Below are 20,259 nucleotides of genomic sequence, written 5' to 3' on the forward strand. Positions count from 1 at the left end.
ATCTACACGATAACGAACATTCCTCGCTAAATTGCTGAGAAACTGAGGAAATGTCGAACAATTTCCTCAAGTTTCTCAGATTTATATAGATCACTAGAGTCCCCTAGGCACTGATTCTGGTTCAGTTACCTAGAGGCTCTATTCTCTAACGAACTGATAAAAGTTTTTAAATTTTTGGATATTGCTACCTGTGAAGCACTGACTTCAAATCAGTACCTCACAGGTAGCAATTACATTGAAAGATGGAGAAACTTTGCCGAATGTTAAACTCTTCGGACAAAGTTTCTCCCATTTGTAGTGGAGATGGAAGGCTTTGAGGTATATTATATTAATGTATACCCCAAAGCCTTCCATCTCCACTTTGAAAGTTCCCAAAACTTTGGGTTAATATTTGCAATTAACCCAAAGTTTTTGGAACTTTCGAGAAGGAATTGCAGGGTAAAGTACTATTCATACTATGTACCTCTTACCCTCCAATTCCTTCCTTAACATAAACAAATTTGGAGTTAATTGTTTGCAATTAACTCCAAATTTGTTGACCTCCAAATGAAAATGAAAGGGTAAGAGGTATATAGTGACCCTATATGCCTCTTACCCTTTCATTCTCATTAATTATGGGAGAAACTTTGGCCGAATATTTTTTGAAGGGATTGGAGGCTATGAGATACTGATGCAATGTCAGTACCTCATGGCCTCCAATTCCATCCTGAAACTGATCAAAGTGGACCTTACATGCATTTGAATTTTGCCATGTAAAGTCCACTTTTTGAGAGAAAGGATTTGACTGCGTCAAATCCTCTTTTTCGTTTACGAGACCAATACGATTGAGGAGTTTAGAAACAGATTCTTACAGTAATGAAGATTCAAATCGAATATTTCAATGTATAATTGAAGATAATGCAGATGAATTAGCTGCAATCCTTTCAAATTATCCGAGTCCTGATTTATGCCTTCAAAGACCGACAGATTATGTATATCCTAAGTTGGTTAGTCTTCGACCTTTTCCGATACATATAGCGGCCTTCTTTGGAGCAGAAAAATACTATGATTGCCTCATCAACATGAACGAAAATATAGAATCTAAAGATGGCTGTGGCCAAACTGTTCGCTCCTTTGCTGCAGCTGGAGGAAATTTAGCAATTCTACGCAAATTTACAAATTTTCAAGAAGAATTCACGCCATATAGTTTAGCCCGCAGAATCAGTTCACTAGATCCCATGTTATACGCTATTATCTTTGGAAATTTTGATGCCGTAAAATATATGTGGTCAAAGGGCTTTGATTTCTCAAAAGACGAAGATTTTTACAAACTGCGTCCATATTTCCATGCGGCCTGCGCATCAGGATGTGTTGAAATTGTAAAATTTATTTATAAACAATATCCAAAGTACAAAGAGTTCCTAAACACTATAGTATTTAATAAATCATGTTTAATGCATGCGGCTTCCATCGGATCCGTTGATGTTGTCAACTTTCTTATTAAAATAAATGCAAAAATAGATGAAATTGCTCCAGATGGCTACACAGCGATTGTTCATGCAGCAAGAGCTGGTTCTTTATCATGTGTTAAAGCATTAGTTGATGCAGGAGCTACTTACAATCGCTCCAAAAGGAAATACAACTGTTTTATTGAAGCAGCAACACAAGGACATTTAGATATCGTTAAATATCTCATTGACAAAGGAATAAACATAAATATAATGACAAGTGATGGATATACAGCTGTTCAATGTGCAGCAGAAGCTGAAAGATATAATGTAATGAAGTACTTGATTATGAAAGGAGCAAAATTTGATCCGTCAGCAAAATTAATTTCATTGTTTCCTTTTGATTTATATGAATTCGTAATGAAAGAAGCACATCCAAATGCTACACATTATGAAGTATTACATCAGGCTATCAAGTGTCTAAATATAGATTTGTGTCGTCTTATTCTTGAAAAGTTTGTTGAGTTCAAGGAAATTTCTGAAAAAGACATTAATTGGATTTTTTATGATTTTAGATTGCTTGAAATGGTTTATGATACAAAAGGCTTTTTAGCACAAAAGGATGAGTTAAATCCATTAAGGTATGCTAATAGTTTGAAATCCATTCAGTTGCTTGAAAGTGCTGGCTGCCAATTGACAAAAGAAATCATTTTAGAAAGAAAATTTTTAGAAACAATTGCGATAAATACAAAAGACAAATCATTGCTAGTAAATTTACTTGAAAAGCTTGATAATATAGAAGAAATAGATAAGAACATGTTATTTACTAATCTAATCAATAACTACAATGGTGGTTCTGTATCTGATGAAATTGTTGATATATTAATAAGAAGATTTGAAAACCATCTCAATAATTTTATCCCTGGAAGTTGCAATATTTTTAGATTCAAATATTTCGAAATTCTTTTTGATTCAATGGAAGATGATGTAAAGAGAAACATCTTCTTTTATTCGAAGCCGTTCATGAGAATTACTGAATACTCGAAGTACGAATATATTCTTGAAAATGGCTATGATGCAACACAAGTAGATAATGATGGAAATTGTGCTTTACATTATTTGAAATCTTCTAAATTTGAAACTGTTGATGATTGTAAGAAAGTAATTCATTTGTTTACTAGTCATGGGTGCGATATAAATAAAACTAATAATCAAGGAATGAAACTACTCCAAGTGGTTAACCAGATAAATGTATTTCAAGCACTTTTGGAATGTGGAGCAGATCCAAATGCAACTTATTGGGATGGAATAACAATTCTGCATTTTAAATGCGGTTGTCCTAGAGAAATATCAATGAATCCAAGAATAGAAGATGAATGCAGAACAGATTCGAATCTATATGCTGTTAAACTTCTTCTTGATCATGGTGCGGATCCAAATCGATTAACAATTACAAAGAAACCTCCTTTGCATTTTGCTGTAGTTTTCCAACCTGATATCGCAATTTACTTAATACAACACGGAGCAATGATAGACCGTTTCCTTGGTGGAAAACGTGGATGCCTTGGATATATTAGTGAAGTATCCCTAGGAAACAAACACACTTTGAAGGAATTAAAAGATATAGTTTCATTAAGGCAATACAAATAATTTATGCTATTATATTTTGTTTTCTAAATATATAAAGACATTCTTTCTCATATCTTCTTTCAAATATTTTTGGACACCATGAATTTTCCCAAATTATTTTCAGATTTGCTTTGGTTACTAAAATAACCTACCTGTTCATGCGTATTCTATTGTTGGCTATATGAACGACTTCTACATTATAAAATATCAAAAAGATAGACAATTGATAACAATATGTTAAAACATAGGAATACAAGCTAGTAAAAACAATGTATATAGCTTAGTAATAGCTATATTAATAATTCTATAAAAATTAAAGATAAATTAATAAATTTGATTTCAACAATCATTGTAATTTACTGAATTGGCGCGTGCTTCGATATGTCAATTGCTATTTAAAGCACTTGACAATGTTCTGTACTGATCTTTGCAGCTATTGATTTCAAATGATATCAGGTTATATATAATTGAGTATTCGCTCTTGAATTCCATTGGTATTATAGTATTTATGCATGTTTGTGAGTGAATGAAGAGGTTTTGTTATTTTTGAAAAAAAAATTAGAAGAATTTCAAAATTAAAAAGGATGAATTAAAAAGGCAATGAATAAATTTAAGGGATAGATAACAGGATAGTTTAATATAAGATAGTATATAATATAAAGATAAGGATAAGGATAAAGTCTATTAATGTTAAATGTTTTGTAGTTTTTTCGTTGAAGTTACTTACTGGAAGTATGTCTTCTTGTGTGGGATCTCTGGGTTAAAGATGACCTTTCCGTTCAATGGTGCGCAGAATGCACTGCTGCCGTCTTCGCTGAGGTGAACACTGAGGCGAAGGCGTGCTGGAACACTTTGTACGTGTGGGCTCTTGAGTGTGAATTCTTGGCTGACAACTGTGTTAGCTTCGAAGGCAGAGAGGCGGAGCTCAACTTCACCGATCTCTTCGTCACCACCGAAGAGGTGCTTCTTGAAGAGAACAACGACAAATGAAGCGCGTGCTGGATCGGTGTATTTGAAGTCCCATGTCTGTGTTGGTCTGTACTTCTCAGTGAATTCAGCACCATGGCGCATGAATGTGGATCTTGGACCAACACGTGCAACGAGTGTTGTCTTTCCGTTTGTTGGGAAGCTGCCTGTGCTGACTCCATCAACGCGGATGAAAGCACGGTTTCCGTTCATGAGTGGCATGTAATCGTAGTTATTCATCATGTCTAGCAACTAGAAAAATGATGACTTTTATTTCCTCAATTTTTCTGAATCGACGGTAAATCAGGTTTTCAGAGCAAATTAGGTCATTGTTTCTGAGACAAAAATTAATGTAATATTCATGATATACAAATGTTAAATTCATCAATATTTATTAAGGGTGCACCCGCATGTACGTTTATTTGAGAGGAGGAGGATTACCCTCTCAATTTTGAAAGCTTCGTTAACTTAATATCTCGATGAATATTGGATTAAAATTGAATTTGCCCATACCAATATATCTGATACAATATCCTGAAGTTTTACTAAAAAGAATTTTTTAAAATCCCTGCAGATTCGGGGATTTTTAAATTTTTTGATTTTTTTCGAAAATTTTTCGGAAAAAAAATATTTTCAAAAGAGCCTTAACGGCTAAGTTTTATGTTTAATGTTGAGTATCAAAAAGAATGGGCATCTGATATAGCCATCATATATCCCAGAAGCAAATAAAAATTATGACTTTTTAAGGGTGCCCTATAGACGATAGACCACCCTCAGAAAAGCACTTTTAAGGTTATTATATTGAGAACTAGAATCCGGATAATCCATTCATTCGAGTTCTAATAAGGTTAATTTTGTGATGTTTACATTATCGTTATAGGGCACCCTTAAGCATAAAAAATGAAATTTTATTTTTTGCAAAAAACAGGCCACCCGGGTGTACGTTTATTTGAGAGGAGGAGGATTAAATTTTTGAAAGCACTAAAATTTGTAAATATGCTAGTTATATAATAATATGCATTATTTTAAAAAATAAAAATTAAAGCACGTTAAAATCTTTTTTGATGAATTTTTACAAAAGCTACTCAGGATAATGCAAAATATGAGTAGTTAAACATAAATTTCAAATCAGATTTTACTTATAATAAATATTTTAAATTTCCGAAAATTAAGTTCAGATCGACTCTATACGTAGTAAATACTAAATAAGGTGCCAAAAACCTATTAAACAGTATCAAAACTATCAAGATTGTAATGTTTTTAAAGAAAAATTTATAGAATTATGGACTTCAAACAGATATTATGTAAATAAAAATAATATAATGAATTTATTTATTCGTATAATAGCAGTAATAAGTCGATTATTCACTTCTACTTCTGAGATTTGAATTTAATTTCGACAGAAAAAGAGATTCAAGAGGAAAATACTAGGGGATACAAACAGCCACCATGACAGGATTATTATGGAGCCAAGTTATATTTTTTGATATTTTTAGAGTTTTCCTACCTATTTAGGTACCAAGTTATTGCTTAAAAATTAAGGTTCTAAATTCTGAAGTTTACATGATCCTCCCGGGCGCACCCTTAAAATCAAAATTTTCCGTTATTTAATTTATTCAATTTTTTGAGAGACAATTTAGCTGTTCTTTATCTACTTTATTTAATTTAGTTTTTCAGCCAATATTGCTATTACTTAATAAATGTGTTGTAAACAGAAATTCATCAAAAGTGACACCTCAGAAAAGCTAAAATATTGAATTTTTGGAACTTTTGATAGAGCACGTTTTTAAATATTAATTAAAGTAAATGTATATTTTGTAAAGATTCTTTTTAATAAAAAAAAATAAAATTTTGAAGAAGAACACAAAATCTTCTGAAAAATAATATCACATAAACTCATATTATTTTCTAATATATAACTATTTTATATAAAAATCAAATTCAATGATCTTAAAAGCGAATGATAAACCTCAAAATTTACGAATATAATGAGTGGGAATATAATGCTTATCTATCATAAAACCATATGAAATATCAATTTTTGCTTTACGCCTAATTTTTGACGACACTTAGCAAAAAATGTTAAATGTTAACACTCAGTCCATTTGAATATGAAAAATAAAATTGACTTTGATTAAATGTTTTTATTTATCATGCAATTCTTCTTGCGACCAAAGTTTTGAATAAAACTTAAAAAAATAAGATAGCTTAAAAAATAATATACGGTAGTGTTTACTAATAGATGAATAGTATATAAATTCTATTAAAATGGATTTGATCCAAAAAAATATATAAAATTTGATCATAAATAAAATCGTTTTAAATTACTTCTTCATTTAAATTATAACAATTATTTTTGGTTTTATATTTTTTTGGATCAAATCCATTTTAATAGAATTTATATACTATTCATCTATTAGTAAACACTACCGTATATTATTTTTTAAGCTATCTTATTTTTTTAAGTTTTATTCAAATCTTTGGTCGCAAGAAGAATTGCATGATAAATAAAAACATTTAATCAAAGTCAATTTTATTTTTCATATTCAAATGGACTGAGTGTTAACATTTAACATTTTTTGCTAATTGTCGTCAAAAATTAGGCGTAAAGCAAAAATTGATATTTCATATGGTTTTATGATAGATAAGCATTATATTCCCACTCATTATATTCGTAAATTTTGAGGTTTATCCTTCGCTTTTAAGATCATTGAATTTGATTTTTATATAAAATAGTTATATATTAGAAAATAATATGAGTTTATGTGATATTATTTTTCAGAAGATTTCATTCTATATGCCTATGAAAAGTACTCTCAAAACTAACTTTTTCCTAATTATAATTAAATCTAGAATATTGTATTATGCTTAGTATTATTTCATTTTTCTCATTCAATTTAGAATTTACAAATGTCAAAAAATTGAGAGCTGTCACTTTTGATGAATTTTTGTTTATTACAATATTACTTAATAAATGATATTGTTAATCATATGTCACAGCTTTTTACTTGCAATTTTCAAGATTAGATCCACTTTAATAGTTATTTTATTAAAAGAACGATCAACGTGATTTTGTTTTTAATATATCACAGTTCTATTGTATGTTAAATATTTCAAGAATTTTCTAATCGATAACAAGCTGTAAATCCTTTGAAATTTTGTTCTCAAATTTTCACGAACGATTTTTTGGCTCTCAAAAAAAATGATTGATTCCCAAAATCAAATCAATAAAATTAATAAATTTTAAATAGTTATATGATAAATACAAATAATGATAAATTTGGGGATATAAATTGAGTGATACTCAGAAACAATGACCTAATTTGCTCTGAAAACCTGATTTACCGTCGATTCAGAAAAATTGAGGAAATAAAAGTCATCATTTTTCTAGTTGCTAGACATGATGAATAACTACGATTACATGCCACTCATGAACGGAAACCGTGCTTTCATCCGCGTTGATGGAGTCAGCACAGGCAGCTTCCCAACAAACGGAAAGACAACACTCGTTGCACGTGTTGGTCCAAGATCCACATTCATGCGCCATGGTGCTGAATTCACTGAGAAGTACAGACCAACACAGACATGGGACTTCAAATACACCGATCCAGCACGCGCTTCATTTGTCGTTGTTCTCTTCAAGAAGCACCTCTTCGGTGGTGACGAAGAGATCGGTGAAGTTGAGCTCCGCCTCTCTGCCTTCGAAGCTAACACAGTTGTCAGCCAAGAATTCACACTCAAGAGCCCACACGTACAAAGTGTTCCAGCACGCCTTCGCCTCAGTGTTCACCTCAGCGAAGACGGCAGCAGTGCATTCTGCGCACCATTGAACGGAAAGGTCATCTTTAACCCAGAGATCCCACACAAGAAGACATACTTCCAGTAAGTAACTTCAACGAAAAAACTACAAAACATTTAACATTAATAGACTTTATCCTTATCCTTATCTTTATATTATATACTATCTTATATTAAACTATCCTGTTATCTATCCCTTAAATTTATTCATTGCCTTTTTAATTCATCCTTTTTAATTTTGAAATTCTTCTAATTTTTTTTTCAAAAATAACAAAACCTCTTCATTCACTCACAAACATGCATAAATACTATAATACCAATGGAATTCAAGAGCGATAATGCATTGACCCTCCCCAAATTTCTGATAAAAATATAATTAACATATTAGAAGTTATGATTCAAAATATAATATAGCAATATGGATAAAACATGCTACCAACTCAAAAATAAAGAAATCAAGAAATTTTCAAACTCATAAATATTAGGATAAATAAATAATCTTTTATCCCGACTTTTTATCTTATATCATAGATGAATTTCTAATTAAAATAGCCAAAATCAATTTTGGAAAATAATTAGAAATTATCTGTCAGTATCTTTGGAAAATGCTATGTGATTCAGCCATTAAGCCCAATATTCGATATGTCTTACTCAAATACGCATTTAGTTTACACGAATGGAAAAAACTTCTTCTATTTCATATAAACAATGTAACCATATTAGCAACAGAGTTTAATTTTATACTATCAACATTTCGAACTGTCGGACAAATACAAATTAATGTGAAATTTATATTATGAGTAAATATGTGTAAATATAATATACTAATAGTCTAATTACTCTTTAAATGAATTGTGATATGCTTTGATGAAATTAAACAATACAATAAAATTCGATTGTAAATAATTCTCATGTTTAAATTTAATTTATATTTTCAGAATGAGATATATAAAGTATAACTAATTATCAAAATGTTTTTGATTTTAAAGGCTGTTTAATTCACTCTAACGAAATACAGTTTCAAATTACACTCCAAAGCAAATTATTTGCGATGGTTAAAGATAGAGAATGCCTTTTATTATAAAACACCAACCAAAAATAATGGTTATTTTTAATATTATTTATATCAAAATTTTAAATCAATAATAGCTTTTCATTAAAATCAATAATAATTAAAGCACGTTATGCCTGTTCAATTGTGAACTTCTATAACCGTTAAGATCATTTCCGAAAGACTAATATATAATAGAGAGTCACATGTAGACACAAATAATGATAATAACATTATTTCATAAGAAAATTTTCTGTATCATATTGAATCGGTTATAATTAATTCGCTATCAAAAGTTATTATTTTGAATGAATTCATAAAATCTTTATTCGGAAAAACATTTGTATAATCATTATGGCAATCTAAATTACTTGTTTTTTAAATAAGTTAATTTGAAAAGAACACTGAAATATGCGCCATTGAATCACAAAGAACACATTATGCTTATAATCATTGTCTAACGCCCAAAGATATTATGAGAATATTTAATTTCGAAAATCATAATATTTCAAAACTGTGTTTTTCTTTATTTGACAGTTAAGTATTTAAAAAAACACTCGTATTTAAATAGTTCGATCTATTTTGTTTTAAAATTAAAAGTAATTATTTTATCTTTATGAAAAATTAGTTAACATAATTAAAAATTGTAGATATTTCCTGTATGAATTCTTGATCATATTGGTCTGTAAATGTTCCAAATAAATCTATTTCATTAGTATTACCCATGATATGAGAATTTTTCTCACTTGAATTACATTCAACCGATGTATTAACATTATTTGCAATTGTTGGATTTTGGGCCTTCATTTCAAGGTAGGAGTTTTGGATTTTCATATTATTTTGAAAAATTTTTGATTTCCTTCTTTCAAGTAAAGTCCACCTATTTTTGACATTAACATCTGTTCTTCCAGGTAAATATAACGCAATAGTACTCCATCTAGGACCAATTTGCGAATAAACATATTCTAAAATAAAATCTTCTTCTGAATTCCATGGATTTTTAGTAATATTTTGGGACAAATAGTGTCTCCACCTCTCCCTCAATTGCCTTGCTGATCTTTTATTCATTTTTTCAGCAATTAAATCCCAATTATGCTCCCCATATTTATTGACCATTTCCCTGATACAGTTGTCCTCTTCTTTTGTAAATCTCTTTCGGCCTTTTTCGTTAAATAATATTATTTGCCTCCAGTCCTCAGAGCACTGCATTTTGAAAAATGAGACGTTTTATTTTTGATTACCTTAACCAAATTTAAATATTTTATTTGTCCTTTTATAGAGCATTGCATTTATAAAAAATATAACCGTATATTAATCCTTTGAAAATTCAAAATTCTCAATTGAATTGAAAGAATTGAGAAACATTGAAATGGGATTAACTATCCTAAATCAGCGCAAATCGGATTTTCATTTGCTAACGAATGCCTTTTTTCGATTTATCAATAATCGATTATCAGTCATGAACAATTTTCGAAAAATTGAAAAATCGGAATAATTTGTTTACGATTGTAATAAACAGAAATTCATCAAAAGTGACAGCTCTCAATTTTTTGACATTTGTAAATTCTAAATTGAATGAGAAATATGAAATAATACTAAGCATAATACAATATTCTAGATTTAATTATAATTAGGAAAAAGTTAGTTTTGAGAGTACTTTTCATAGGCATATAGAATGAAATCTTCTGAAAAATAATATCACATAAACTCATATTATTTTCTAATATATAACTATTTTATATAAAAATCAAATTCAATGATCTTAAAAGCGAAGGATAAACCTCAAAATTTACGAATATAATGAGTGGGAATATTGTTACATGCTAAGTAGTGTCAATGTGTAAACCTCTCAATTTTATCGTCTGGCAAGCAACACAATTCCCTCAAAAATATTGAAAAAATATAAAAAATAAAATGAATTAAAATGTACTTAAAATGAGAAATAGATTATGATATTAGATTTTAGAAAAAACAGACTTTTGATATAACTTTTGAGAATCTCATATAAAAAAAAAGCATTTAAAAATAAATTTAAATATCTTATTTATTTTACTATTGTAAATATATTCTGAGATTTTTAGAAAAAAACACCTTTCATAAGTATTCAATATTTGAGAATACGCTCCAAAAAAGAATAGATTCTTTTATATTCGCTTATATAAAAGGAGACTCTCTATCAGATGCGAATGCCTGAATTCAGCACCTCTGATAGAGAGTTTCCTCTTATATAAGCAAATATTTTTCATTCGTTTTTGTTAATATAAAAACATCAAAATCTACCAATATGAGAAATTAAACCCTGCGAGGCACCAGTCTAGAACTGGCACTTCGCAGGGTTGAATTTCTCTTGACAAATGACAAAACTTGTTCGCAATTGTGAACCATTGCGAGCAAGTTTGCCAGATATCTGGAAGGAATTGCTCCTTATGATATATGCATTGTAACTGTATATATCATAAAGAGCAATTCCTTCAATTAAACGCAAAAACTTTGGTGCAATCGTTGCTGATTGCACCAAAGTTTTCGAACTTTCCCGAGGGAATTGGAGGGTGAGAGATACATAGTCTATCTATGTACCTCCCACTCTCCAAATCCCACTCTAAATGGGAGAAACTTTGTTCGCATGTTATCTTATTCAAACAAAGTTTCTCCCATTTAGAGAAGGAATAGGAGCCTACCAGGCACTGATATATAATCAGTGCTTTGTAGGCTCCTATTCCTAATAGAAAGTTCGAAAACTCGGTCGCAATTGCATCTGATTGCGACCGAGTTTTCGAACTTTCCCGAGGGAATTGAAGGGTGAGAGGTATATAGTATGCCTATATGCCTCTCACCCTCCAATTCCTTCTCTGAAGCTGGGAAATTTTGTCCAAATGTTAAACTATTCAGACAAAATTTCCCAGCTTCAGAGAAGGAATAGGAGCCTACCAGGCACTGATATATAATCAGTGCTTTGTAGGCTCCTATTCCTAATAGAAAGTTCGAAAACTCGGTCGCAATTGCATCTGATTGCGACCGAGTTTTCGAACTTTCCCGAGGGAATTGGAGGGTGAGAGATACATAGTCTATCTATGTACCTCCCACCCTCCAAATCCCACTCTAAATGGGAGAAACTTTGTTCGCATGTTATCTTATTCAAACAAAGTTTCTCCCATTTAGAGAAGGAATAGGAGCCTACCAGGCACTGATATATAATCAGTGCTTTGTAGGCTCCTATTCCTAATAAAAATTTGAAAACTTTGGAGCATTTGATTATTGTATTTTGTCAAGAGAAATTCAACCCTGCGAAGTGCCAGTTCTAGACTGGTGCCTCGCAGGGTTTAATTTCTCATATTGGTAGATTTTGATGTTTTTATATTAACAAAAACGAATGAAAAGATTTGCTTATATAAGAGGAAACTCTCTATCAGAGGTGCTGAATTCAGGCATTCGCATCTGATAGAGAGTCTCCTTTTATATAAGCGAATATAAAAGAATCTATTCTTTTTTGGAGCGTATTTTCAAATATTGAATACTTATGAAAAGTGTTTTTCCTAAAAATTTAATATAATGCTTAGCACAATATATAAAATTAAAATATCTATAATTATTTTCTATATCACACTTTTCATTACACCTTGAAAAGTCTTCTCAAACTCTATTTTTAATTATTTTTTAGATATATCTCAAGTGTGATTATTCAAAAACTCATATAGACTATATTTATTTTTTTCATTCAAAAAATTATATGAGAATCTCAAATTAACTTTCAAATTTTTTATTTTAAAAACATATTACTAATCATATTTTAAGATACTTTTTCGCCCAAAAAATAATCGTACTTCCTCGACGATTAATAGGCTCTCAATTTCTATCATTGACACGACTTAACATGCAACAATATAATGCTTATCTATCATAAAACCATATGAAATATCAATTTTTGCTTTACGCCTAATTTTTGACGACAATTAGCAAAAAATGTTAAATGTTAAGGGTGCACACGAGAGGATCATGTAAACTTCAGAATTTAGAACCTTATTTTAGGCATTATCTTGGCTATCTATTTAGGCTCGAAAAGCAAAAAATATCAAAAAATACAACTTGAGTCCATTATGACCCTTTCATGGAGGTAGTTTTTATCCGCTAGTATTTTCCCTTTGAATCTCTTTACAATTCGAAATCAAATTCAAAACTCAGTAGAAGAAAGGAAGAATCGACTTACTACGGTTGTAATACGAATAAATACATATATTTAATTATTTTTATTTACATAATAATTGTTTGAAGCTCATATTCCATCAAATTTTTAAATAAAAACATTAAAATGTTGAAAATGTTCATATATTTTAATAGGGTTTTGGCACTTTATTGAGGAATTACTACATACATAGTCGAACTGAACTTGATATTTTGAAATTTAAATTATTTATCAAAATTAAAATTTAACTTGAAATTTATAATTATTTAGTCATATTTTGCATAATTCTAAGTAGATTTTGTAAAAAATCAAGAAAGAAAAATTTTAACGTGCTTTATTTTTTCTTTTTTATAATAATACATATTATTATATAATTAACATATTCATAATGTTTCACCCTTTCAAAAATATAATACTCCTCCTCTCAAATAAACGTACATACGGGTGGCCTCTTTTTTCAAAAAATTAAAATTTGAAGTTTTGGGCTCAAATATTAGAGATTTTTTCAACCTTCAACGATATATGTTGTCTATATCAGACCTCCTTTCTTTTTGATACTTTGTTGTAAACAGAAATTCATCAAAAGTGACACCTCAGAAAAGCTAAAATATTGAATTTTTGGAACTTTTGATAGAGCACGTTTTTAAATATTAATTAAAGTAAATGTATATTTTGTAAAGATTCTTTTTAATAAAAAAAATAAAATTTTGAAGAAGAACACAAAATCTTCTGAAAAATAATATCACATAAATTCATATTATTTTCTAATATATAACTATTTTATATAAAAATCAAATTCAATGATCTTAAAAGCGAAGGATAAACCTCAAAATTTACGAATATAATGAGTGGGAATATAATGCTTATCTATCATAAAACCATATGAAATATCAATTTTTGCTTTACGCCTAATTTTTGACGACAATTAGCAAAAAATGTTAAATGTTAACACTCAGTCCATTTGAATATGAAAAATAAAATTGACTTTGATTAAATGTTTTTATTTATCATGCAATTCTTCTTGCGACCAAAGATTTGAATAAAACTTAAAAAAATAAGATAGCTTAAAAAATAATATACGGTAGTGTTTACTAATAGATGAATAGTATATAAATTCTATTAAAATGGATTTGATCCAAAAAAATATAAAACCAAAAATAATTGTTATAATTTAAATGAAGAAGTAATTTAAAACGATTTTATTTGTGATATCACAACTTGAATATCTTTTGAATTTTTTTTTTAAAAAAGTAGCAACAACAAAAAATGTGACTGTTTAACAAGCATTAATTGTTTTACGAACAAAAATATCAATGCATTAACAACATCAACAACCATAAAGGATATTATATTGATTGATAAAATTCAAATCAGCCCATATTCTAAATTGAAATGAAAAATGCCAAATATTGACTCAATACAGCTGATTGTGATCGGAGAACATTTCCACATTCCAAACTTTTCTTAATTTTTCGGTCAAATACCTGTTTTTAAGCTTCTTTAATGGCATTTTATTTATGAGATATTTACAATATAGAGAACTTCAGTATTTTCTCGGATTGCTCAAAAAATCGGATTCAATAATGGACTCGTCATTGAACCTATTGAATTGCATAGTTAAAATAAGGGTTTCGTTTTGCTAAAATTGTCACTTTTATAGCATATTTGTTTTTGGATGTTTTGCGAAACCAAAAAAAAAAAAAAACTATGATATACAATGTGTGTGTAAAGAAAATACTTTATTTACTAGTTAAAAAATCATTTGGTATTGATCAAGTTATTTTTTCTGGATAAGATATTATATGGATAATTGGATAGAAAATACAATTATATAATCTTGTACCTGGTTTAATTAAGCTAATTGTCATCAGAAACTTGTAATTTTTATGAATTTCAGATTTTCTTTTCATTACTGCTTTTCTTAATAGGTCAAGTTCTTATTTACGTTATAAAGTATGATATTTACAAATATCAAGTTATCGTGTTTTTTGAGAAATTATGAGAAACAAACAAAAATGAAAAAGATAGGAATAGCAATGAATAGTGATGTGGGTATAGAAAATGTAAGAGATATGAATGCAAAGCAATCAGTATTTAGGACATTGACCATAGATTTCGAAAAAAAAAGCTGCATATTGAGCGAAAACTATGATTATATTATAAGGCTGTCATTTAAAGCATAATGAAACTATTCCCTTTTCATTTTAATCGAATAAGATAGTAAAGGTTTTTGAATTAGCTAGAAACTGATGAGATGTTTTCACAAATCAGATTTTTAATCTCTATAATGCATAATTCACTCAATATCTCAATTTTGATATTGCGAGATATTTTTGCTATCGGTTTCGCAATTTTGACACAATAGCAAGAGGGTTCTATAAGCATTATTATCAACGTAGAATCTGAATATCATATCAGAAAATGTCGCAAATCTGACATTTACCCGACCAAATAGCAAAAATAATTGAATACTTTTCGCAAAAACTTTAAAAATCGATAAAAATATGAAATATAAAAAAAAAAAAAAAAAAAAAAAAGGGTATTGGGGCTTCCAGGGCTGCGCCCCTCTAGCCCCCTGAAGATGTTTAGTATAACATGCAGTTTATATAAAATGAGGTTTTGAGGGGGTGTGGGAGCTTCCAGGCACTTCGTGCCTTCTAGCCCCTAAAATTTTTTGAAAGTCGTTGCTGTTGACTTTTCGGTAGAGGACTCAAAATAGTAGAACTATGTCCGGACAAGTAAGGGTCTATCGTCGCTACGTCACCAGGTCCCTCGGTCCCTCGGTCCCTCGGTCCCTCGGTTAAACCAACTTCTCTGAAAAAATGAGACAACATGACATTTTGACAACAGTCCAGGAAGTCTTAACAAGATAGAATATGAGAGAGGTCCTATAAACCGGAGAAAGTGTCATATAAACATCTGTCAAAAACCTTAACCGAGTAGTTTTCATGTTTTGTCACTTTTCTGTAGCTTTTCAGGGAAAAAACATTTTTATTGTATATAAAATGAATTTTACAAAACCACCGCTACCCTTCTTTGGAAATAAGAGTAGATGTAAAGATATTCTATTGAGAGAACTTAAGAAACTACCGAATGGTCTAACATTTGTAGATTTGTTCGGTGGAAGTTTCTATATATCCCATTTGTGCCATACAATATTTCCTGACTCAAAGATTATATGCAATGACTTCGACAACTATACGAACCGTCTCAAACATATACCAGACACAAACAAAATATTGAGTGAGTTGAAAGAAAAGATACCTATAGGTAAGATGGAACGTATACCATTAGATAAGAAAAATACTGTCAGAGAGGTTTTGAAAAAAGCAGAGTATATTGACTGGGATAGTATATCTTCTAGACTATTGTATAGTGGTTCTTTAAGAGTTCATGACATTGAAACACTTATGTCAAACGTTTTATATCTTAACTATACAAAGGTTTTCAAAGAGAACATAGAAAAATATACTGAGGGTATAGAGTTTGTGAGATGTCGTTGGACAGAGTTGTATGAAAAATATAAAAACAAGGAAAATGTTTTCTTTATAGTAGACCCGCCGTTCTATAACACATATGATTTTCAATACCAAGTAGACTGGACTTTGAGAGACTCTTTAGAAACTTTAGACGTTTTACATAACCATCCATGCTTTTACTTTACATCCGATAAAAGTGGTTTGGAAAGTGTCATGAGATGGTTAGAGGACATACATGACTATGTGTTTAGATACGATAAGATAGAATATGAGAGAGGTCCTATAAACCGGAAAAAGTGTCATAACAAAGAAATTTTATTGGTAAGTAAATGTGGTTTGAAATAGGACTACTTGTTTTAGGTTTTTTCCATTGTGTCATTTACTTATTTGACGTGGCAGAAAGATATAGAGAATATGAAGATGAACCAATGCCTGCAAATGTCCAGTATATGTACTCGTAAGAGATATTTTTATCTAATATTAAATGGACGCACAGAACTTAGCGAATGCACAGCAACCTGGACAACCAAACCCAGAGAATATTCCAAATGAAGTTAGAATACAAACTGCAATGGCAAACTATGGTCAAGTGCCAACAGATGTACAAATGCAAACTGCCATGTCAAATGACGCTGCGTTAGGTTTGCCACCATGGTATGCAAATATGAGATGGAAAGAGTTTTATACAAACCCTGAAGTGGGATATAAACAACTCTATGCAGATGACGCGAACACAGGAGTTGACCCAGAGTATGTTTTCTACCAGAGGAGAAATAGAATGTATGAGCTCCAGTTAAAAAATGCTATGGAACTCAACAGGAAACGTAAGAGACTAGGCGGACATTAGATTTTTACATATAGTAAAATGGGTTTCTTCAGTAGTATTGGAAACTTCTTTCGAAATGTTGGAAGAGGTATATGGAATGGAATAAAAACCGTAGGAAGAGGAATTTGGAACGGAGTCAAAAATATTGGTAAAAGAGTAGGTCAGTTTGTTGGTATTATACCTAAAGACCCTGAACCAGAAGAACAAGCTCCTGTTATACAACAGCCTGAACCTGCACCACAGTCTAGTTGGCAACCAAATCCAACACCTCAACCGTATTAAAAGATTATATTTTTACCGTTCGATAGTAGTTGTATATGAGACTAAGTTCTAAGTAAAACGCATGGTATAATGGAACTATTCTCTTTCTTCCATCTGTAGTAAACCATACTTGAAAGTCTGAAATACTTCCACTCGGTGGTTCATATAGCTTTGTAGGTTTTTCGTAAAAGTCATTTGCCAAGCATAAAAAAGAGTTTTGTGCGCCAGAAAATGAAGCATGAACTATAATAGCATCTGGGTCGAAAACATTTTCATATGTTCCATTAGGGTTTTCGACTTCATAAAAGTTCGGGTGTACTGGATATTCTGCAGGCTGATTTAACATCCTCAAAAATCTATACCATGCCAAGTTGTTATATTTTGTAGAAATATAAACGTCTTCTCCAAGGTCTTCTATTCTATTGATTTTAACGGTTGCATTTTTCCTGTCATAAACAATATCGAGATGGTACTCTCCTTCGTCAATGTTGTACTGTTTTGCATATTCGAGATAGATATCGTTTATTTTTTCTTGAAAAGCTTGAAGAGTTGTTTCTAAGTTTACAAGCAAACTAACTTGTAAAAGTTTTCCCTGTTCAAATTTCTCATACGTATGTTTTTCTTTGTTATAGTATCGAACTTCAAAAGCGACCGTAAATGGGAAACCATGTATGGCTTCTGAAATGAATTTCATTCTACGAAAGCCAATAGCTTTTGTGACGGATGGGTCTCTTAACCATCTTAGTGGGTAGTCAAAACGATAGCCTTCATGCTTTACGGTCTCTGTCTCAAACTTTTGACCGACATTCGTAAAAAGTTCATCTAATGGTTTAGTTGTAGCAACTCTTGAATTTTCTTTTTCTATTGAAAGCATATTTTATCTAGAATAAAAATGTCGAATGAAACAGCGTCTATGAGAGAAATACAACACAACCGACAATCATTGTACAAGCTCTAAATAAGAACACAACAAACTTTTCAAACTATTCTAAGATATCTGAGTCATTGAAAGAAGGAAACTTAAAACTGACATTAAACCCATTGACAGACGAGTTTCTATTTCAAGACAGTAAGAACCATACTGTTTGTATAAATCCAACAAAAAGAACTTTAAACGAGAAACCTATAGATGAACTTCTTTTGAAAGCAGATATTGACAACAAAGCAGATAAAACATATGTTGACGATGAGTTAGCATATCTGGCTAGTGGGTTAGTGAAGAAGGCAAATAAGGAATATGTGGATGAAAAAGATGAAGAAATTAAAAAAATGGTTGAATGGTACCATGAACGGACATCGAAGATTTTAGAAGGTAAAGCCAATACAGGGTGGGTTTCAGAATGTTTAGACCTTAAAGCTGACAAAACATATGTTAACGATGAGTTAAAGAAGAAAGCAGACTCGACATGGATAGCTGGATATGTAGATGCAACAAAAGAGTATATTTTCGCATGGACAGAAGGAACATACTCACAAAAATATCATAGACATAGCATCTCTGACGTAAATGAACTTGAAGAAAAGTTATATACAAAAGCAGACAAAACATATGTTAACGATGAGTTATATAAGAAAGCAGACAAAACAGAGCTTCAAACGTTAAAGACAGAAATACTTCAAACAGTATATCCTATAGGTTCTATTTATACGTCAATGAACTCTACCAGACCAGAAGTAGTACTTGGTTTTGGAACTTGGACTCAAATAGTCGACAGGTTTTTGTATTGTGCAAACTCTTCAAAGGAAACAGGTGGAAGTAAAACGATTTCAGGTGCAAATTTACCTGCGCACAGTCACTACGTAAGTTTAACTACATCTCGAGAAGGTGGGCATAGTCATAGATATTGGGATTGGTCATCAATGACAAAAGGTAAAGGATATGATGTTAAAAACAACGTTAAGTTTGCTATAGATTGTTACTGGAGTAACACTGAGGGAGGAGGAAACCATATACATCGCGTTTCAGGATATACACAAACAACGGGACAAAGTAAAGACTACATGCCACCTTACATGACAGTTTACGCATGGTATAGAAATGCTTAGTCGTCATTTTCAACTTCTTTAGCATATTCGTCAGGAGTTGTCTTATATTTGTTAGGAACTGTCTTTGAAAGTATACCACCTTGAACTTTGACAAGTTTGAAACGAGGTCTGACAATAGTAGTTTTATCTTCTGCTTGCAGTCTGTACATTTTGCCATGTTTGCCTAAAACTTCATAATATTCTCTTGTATACTTTCTTCTATTTTTACGAACACGAACGTGAGTACCTGTCGAGTTCCCATTGTTGTCATAGTCAATAGTATTTTCATATGGGTCGCGTTTAGGTATTTCTATTTTTACTTTGTCACCTTCTTAAGCTGTTGAAGCCTGGCATTCTTTCTTGTTTGTCTCTTTTGACTAAACTATTAAATATATAGTCTTTCTCTAAGTCAGGGTTGTTTTTCATTCTCTCAGGGGAGTGGTTTCCCAAACCTTTTTGTTTACGGCTATTGTAAATATTTAAAACTTGTCTCATCTTTGCCATGGAAAGTTGTATACTTGTCGTCATATGACATTTCATTTGCTTCACCACCTTGTGGTTGGTTTAAGTCTCTTAAGATTTTTATACAACTGTCAATGACACCAAGAGCAGAATGG

At 30.7% G+C, this 20,259-nt stretch overlaps 7 protein-coding genes across 7 annotated transcripts, besides 10 other annotated features; 5 read left to right on the forward strand and 2 right to left on the reverse strand.

Moving 5' to 3' along the window:
- Positions 1-815: part of a mobile genetic element that runs on past the window's edge.
- A 246-nt stretch (positions 816-1,061) lies between these two features.
- On the forward strand, positions 1,062-3,077 carry TVAGG3_0484200 (protein ubiquitination; the record flags this gene model as incomplete). Its single annotated transcript, XM_001580527.1, has 1 exon — positions 1,062-3,077. One exon carries the CDS (start codon positions 1,062-1,064, stop codon positions 3,075-3,077), a length of 2,016 nt encoding a protein of 671 aa, XP_001580577.1.
- Positions 3,078-3,667: 590 nt separating this feature from the next.
- TVAGG3_0484210 (C2 domain (calcium/lipid-binding domain, CaLB) family) lies at positions 3,668-4,289 on the reverse strand (the record flags this gene model as incomplete). The annotated part of the gene is made up of 1 exon (XM_001580528.2): positions 3,780-4,262. The coding sequence occupies one exon, from the start codon at positions 4,260-4,262 to the stop codon at positions 3,780-3,782; it is 483 nt and encodes a 160-aa protein (XP_001580578.2).
- Positions 4,290-4,768: 479 nt separating this feature from the next.
- Positions 4,769-4,908: a mobile genetic element.
- Positions 4,909-4,952: 44 nt separating this feature from the next.
- Positions 4,953-5,605: a mobile genetic element.
- A 120-nt stretch (positions 5,606-5,725) lies between these two features.
- Positions 5,726-5,763: a mobile genetic element.
- A 1,180-nt stretch (positions 5,764-6,943) lies between these two features.
- Positions 6,944-6,980: a mobile genetic element.
- A 388-nt stretch (positions 6,981-7,368) lies between these two features.
- On the forward strand, positions 7,369-8,020 carry TVAGG3_0484260 (C2 domain (calcium/lipid-binding domain, CaLB) family; the record flags this gene model as incomplete). The annotated part of the gene is made up of 1 exon (XM_001580529.2): positions 7,423-7,908. One exon carries the CDS (start codon positions 7,423-7,425, stop codon positions 7,906-7,908), a length of 486 nt encoding a protein of 161 aa, XP_001580579.1.
- Positions 8,021-10,380: 2,360 nt separating this feature from the next.
- Positions 10,381-10,417: a mobile genetic element.
- An 814-nt stretch (positions 10,418-11,231) lies between these two features.
- Positions 11,232-12,118: a mobile genetic element.
- Positions 12,119-12,846: 728 nt separating this feature from the next.
- Positions 12,847-13,498: a mobile genetic element.
- A 113-nt stretch (positions 13,499-13,611) lies between these two features.
- Positions 13,612-13,649: a mobile genetic element.
- A 2,407-nt stretch (positions 13,650-16,056) lies between these two features.
- TVAGG3_0484310 (phage tail repeat-like family) lies at positions 16,057-16,875 on the forward strand (the record flags this gene model as incomplete). Its single annotated transcript, XM_051235952.1, has 1 exon — positions 16,057-16,875. The coding sequence occupies one exon, from the start codon at positions 16,057-16,059 to the stop codon at positions 16,873-16,875; it is 819 nt and encodes a 272-aa protein (XP_051093776.1).
- Positions 16,876-17,014: 139 nt separating this feature from the next.
- Positions 17,015-17,377, forward strand: TVAGG3_0484320 (uncharacterized protein; the record flags this gene model as incomplete). Its single annotated transcript, XM_001580530.1, has 1 exon — positions 17,015-17,377. The coding sequence occupies one exon, from the start codon at positions 17,015-17,017 to the stop codon at positions 17,375-17,377; it is 363 nt and encodes a 120-aa protein (XP_001580580.1).
- Positions 17,378-17,395: 18 nt separating this feature from the next.
- On the forward strand, positions 17,396-17,638 carry TVAGG3_0484330 (serine threonine-protein phosphatase family; the record flags this gene model as incomplete). Its single annotated transcript, XM_001580531.1, has 1 exon — positions 17,396-17,638. The coding sequence occupies one exon, from the start codon at positions 17,396-17,398 to the stop codon at positions 17,636-17,638; it is 243 nt and encodes an 80-aa protein (XP_001580581.1).
- Positions 17,639-17,851: 213 nt separating this feature from the next.
- TVAGG3_0484340 (uncharacterized protein) lies at positions 17,852-18,491 on the reverse strand (the record flags this gene model as incomplete). Its single annotated transcript, XM_051235953.1, has 1 exon — positions 17,852-18,491. A coding segment is annotated over one exon (640 nt), but the record flags the coding sequence as incomplete, so codon positions are not given.
- Positions 18,492-18,628: 137 nt separating this feature from the next.
- Positions 18,629-20,259: part of a mobile genetic element that runs on past the window's edge.

Source organism: Trichomonas vaginalis, chromosome II (assembly GCF_026262505.1).
Source record: "Trichomonas vaginalis G3 chromosome II, whole genome shotgun sequence".
NCBI lineage: Eukaryota > Parabasalia > Trichomonadida > Trichomonadidae > Trichomonas > Trichomonas vaginalis.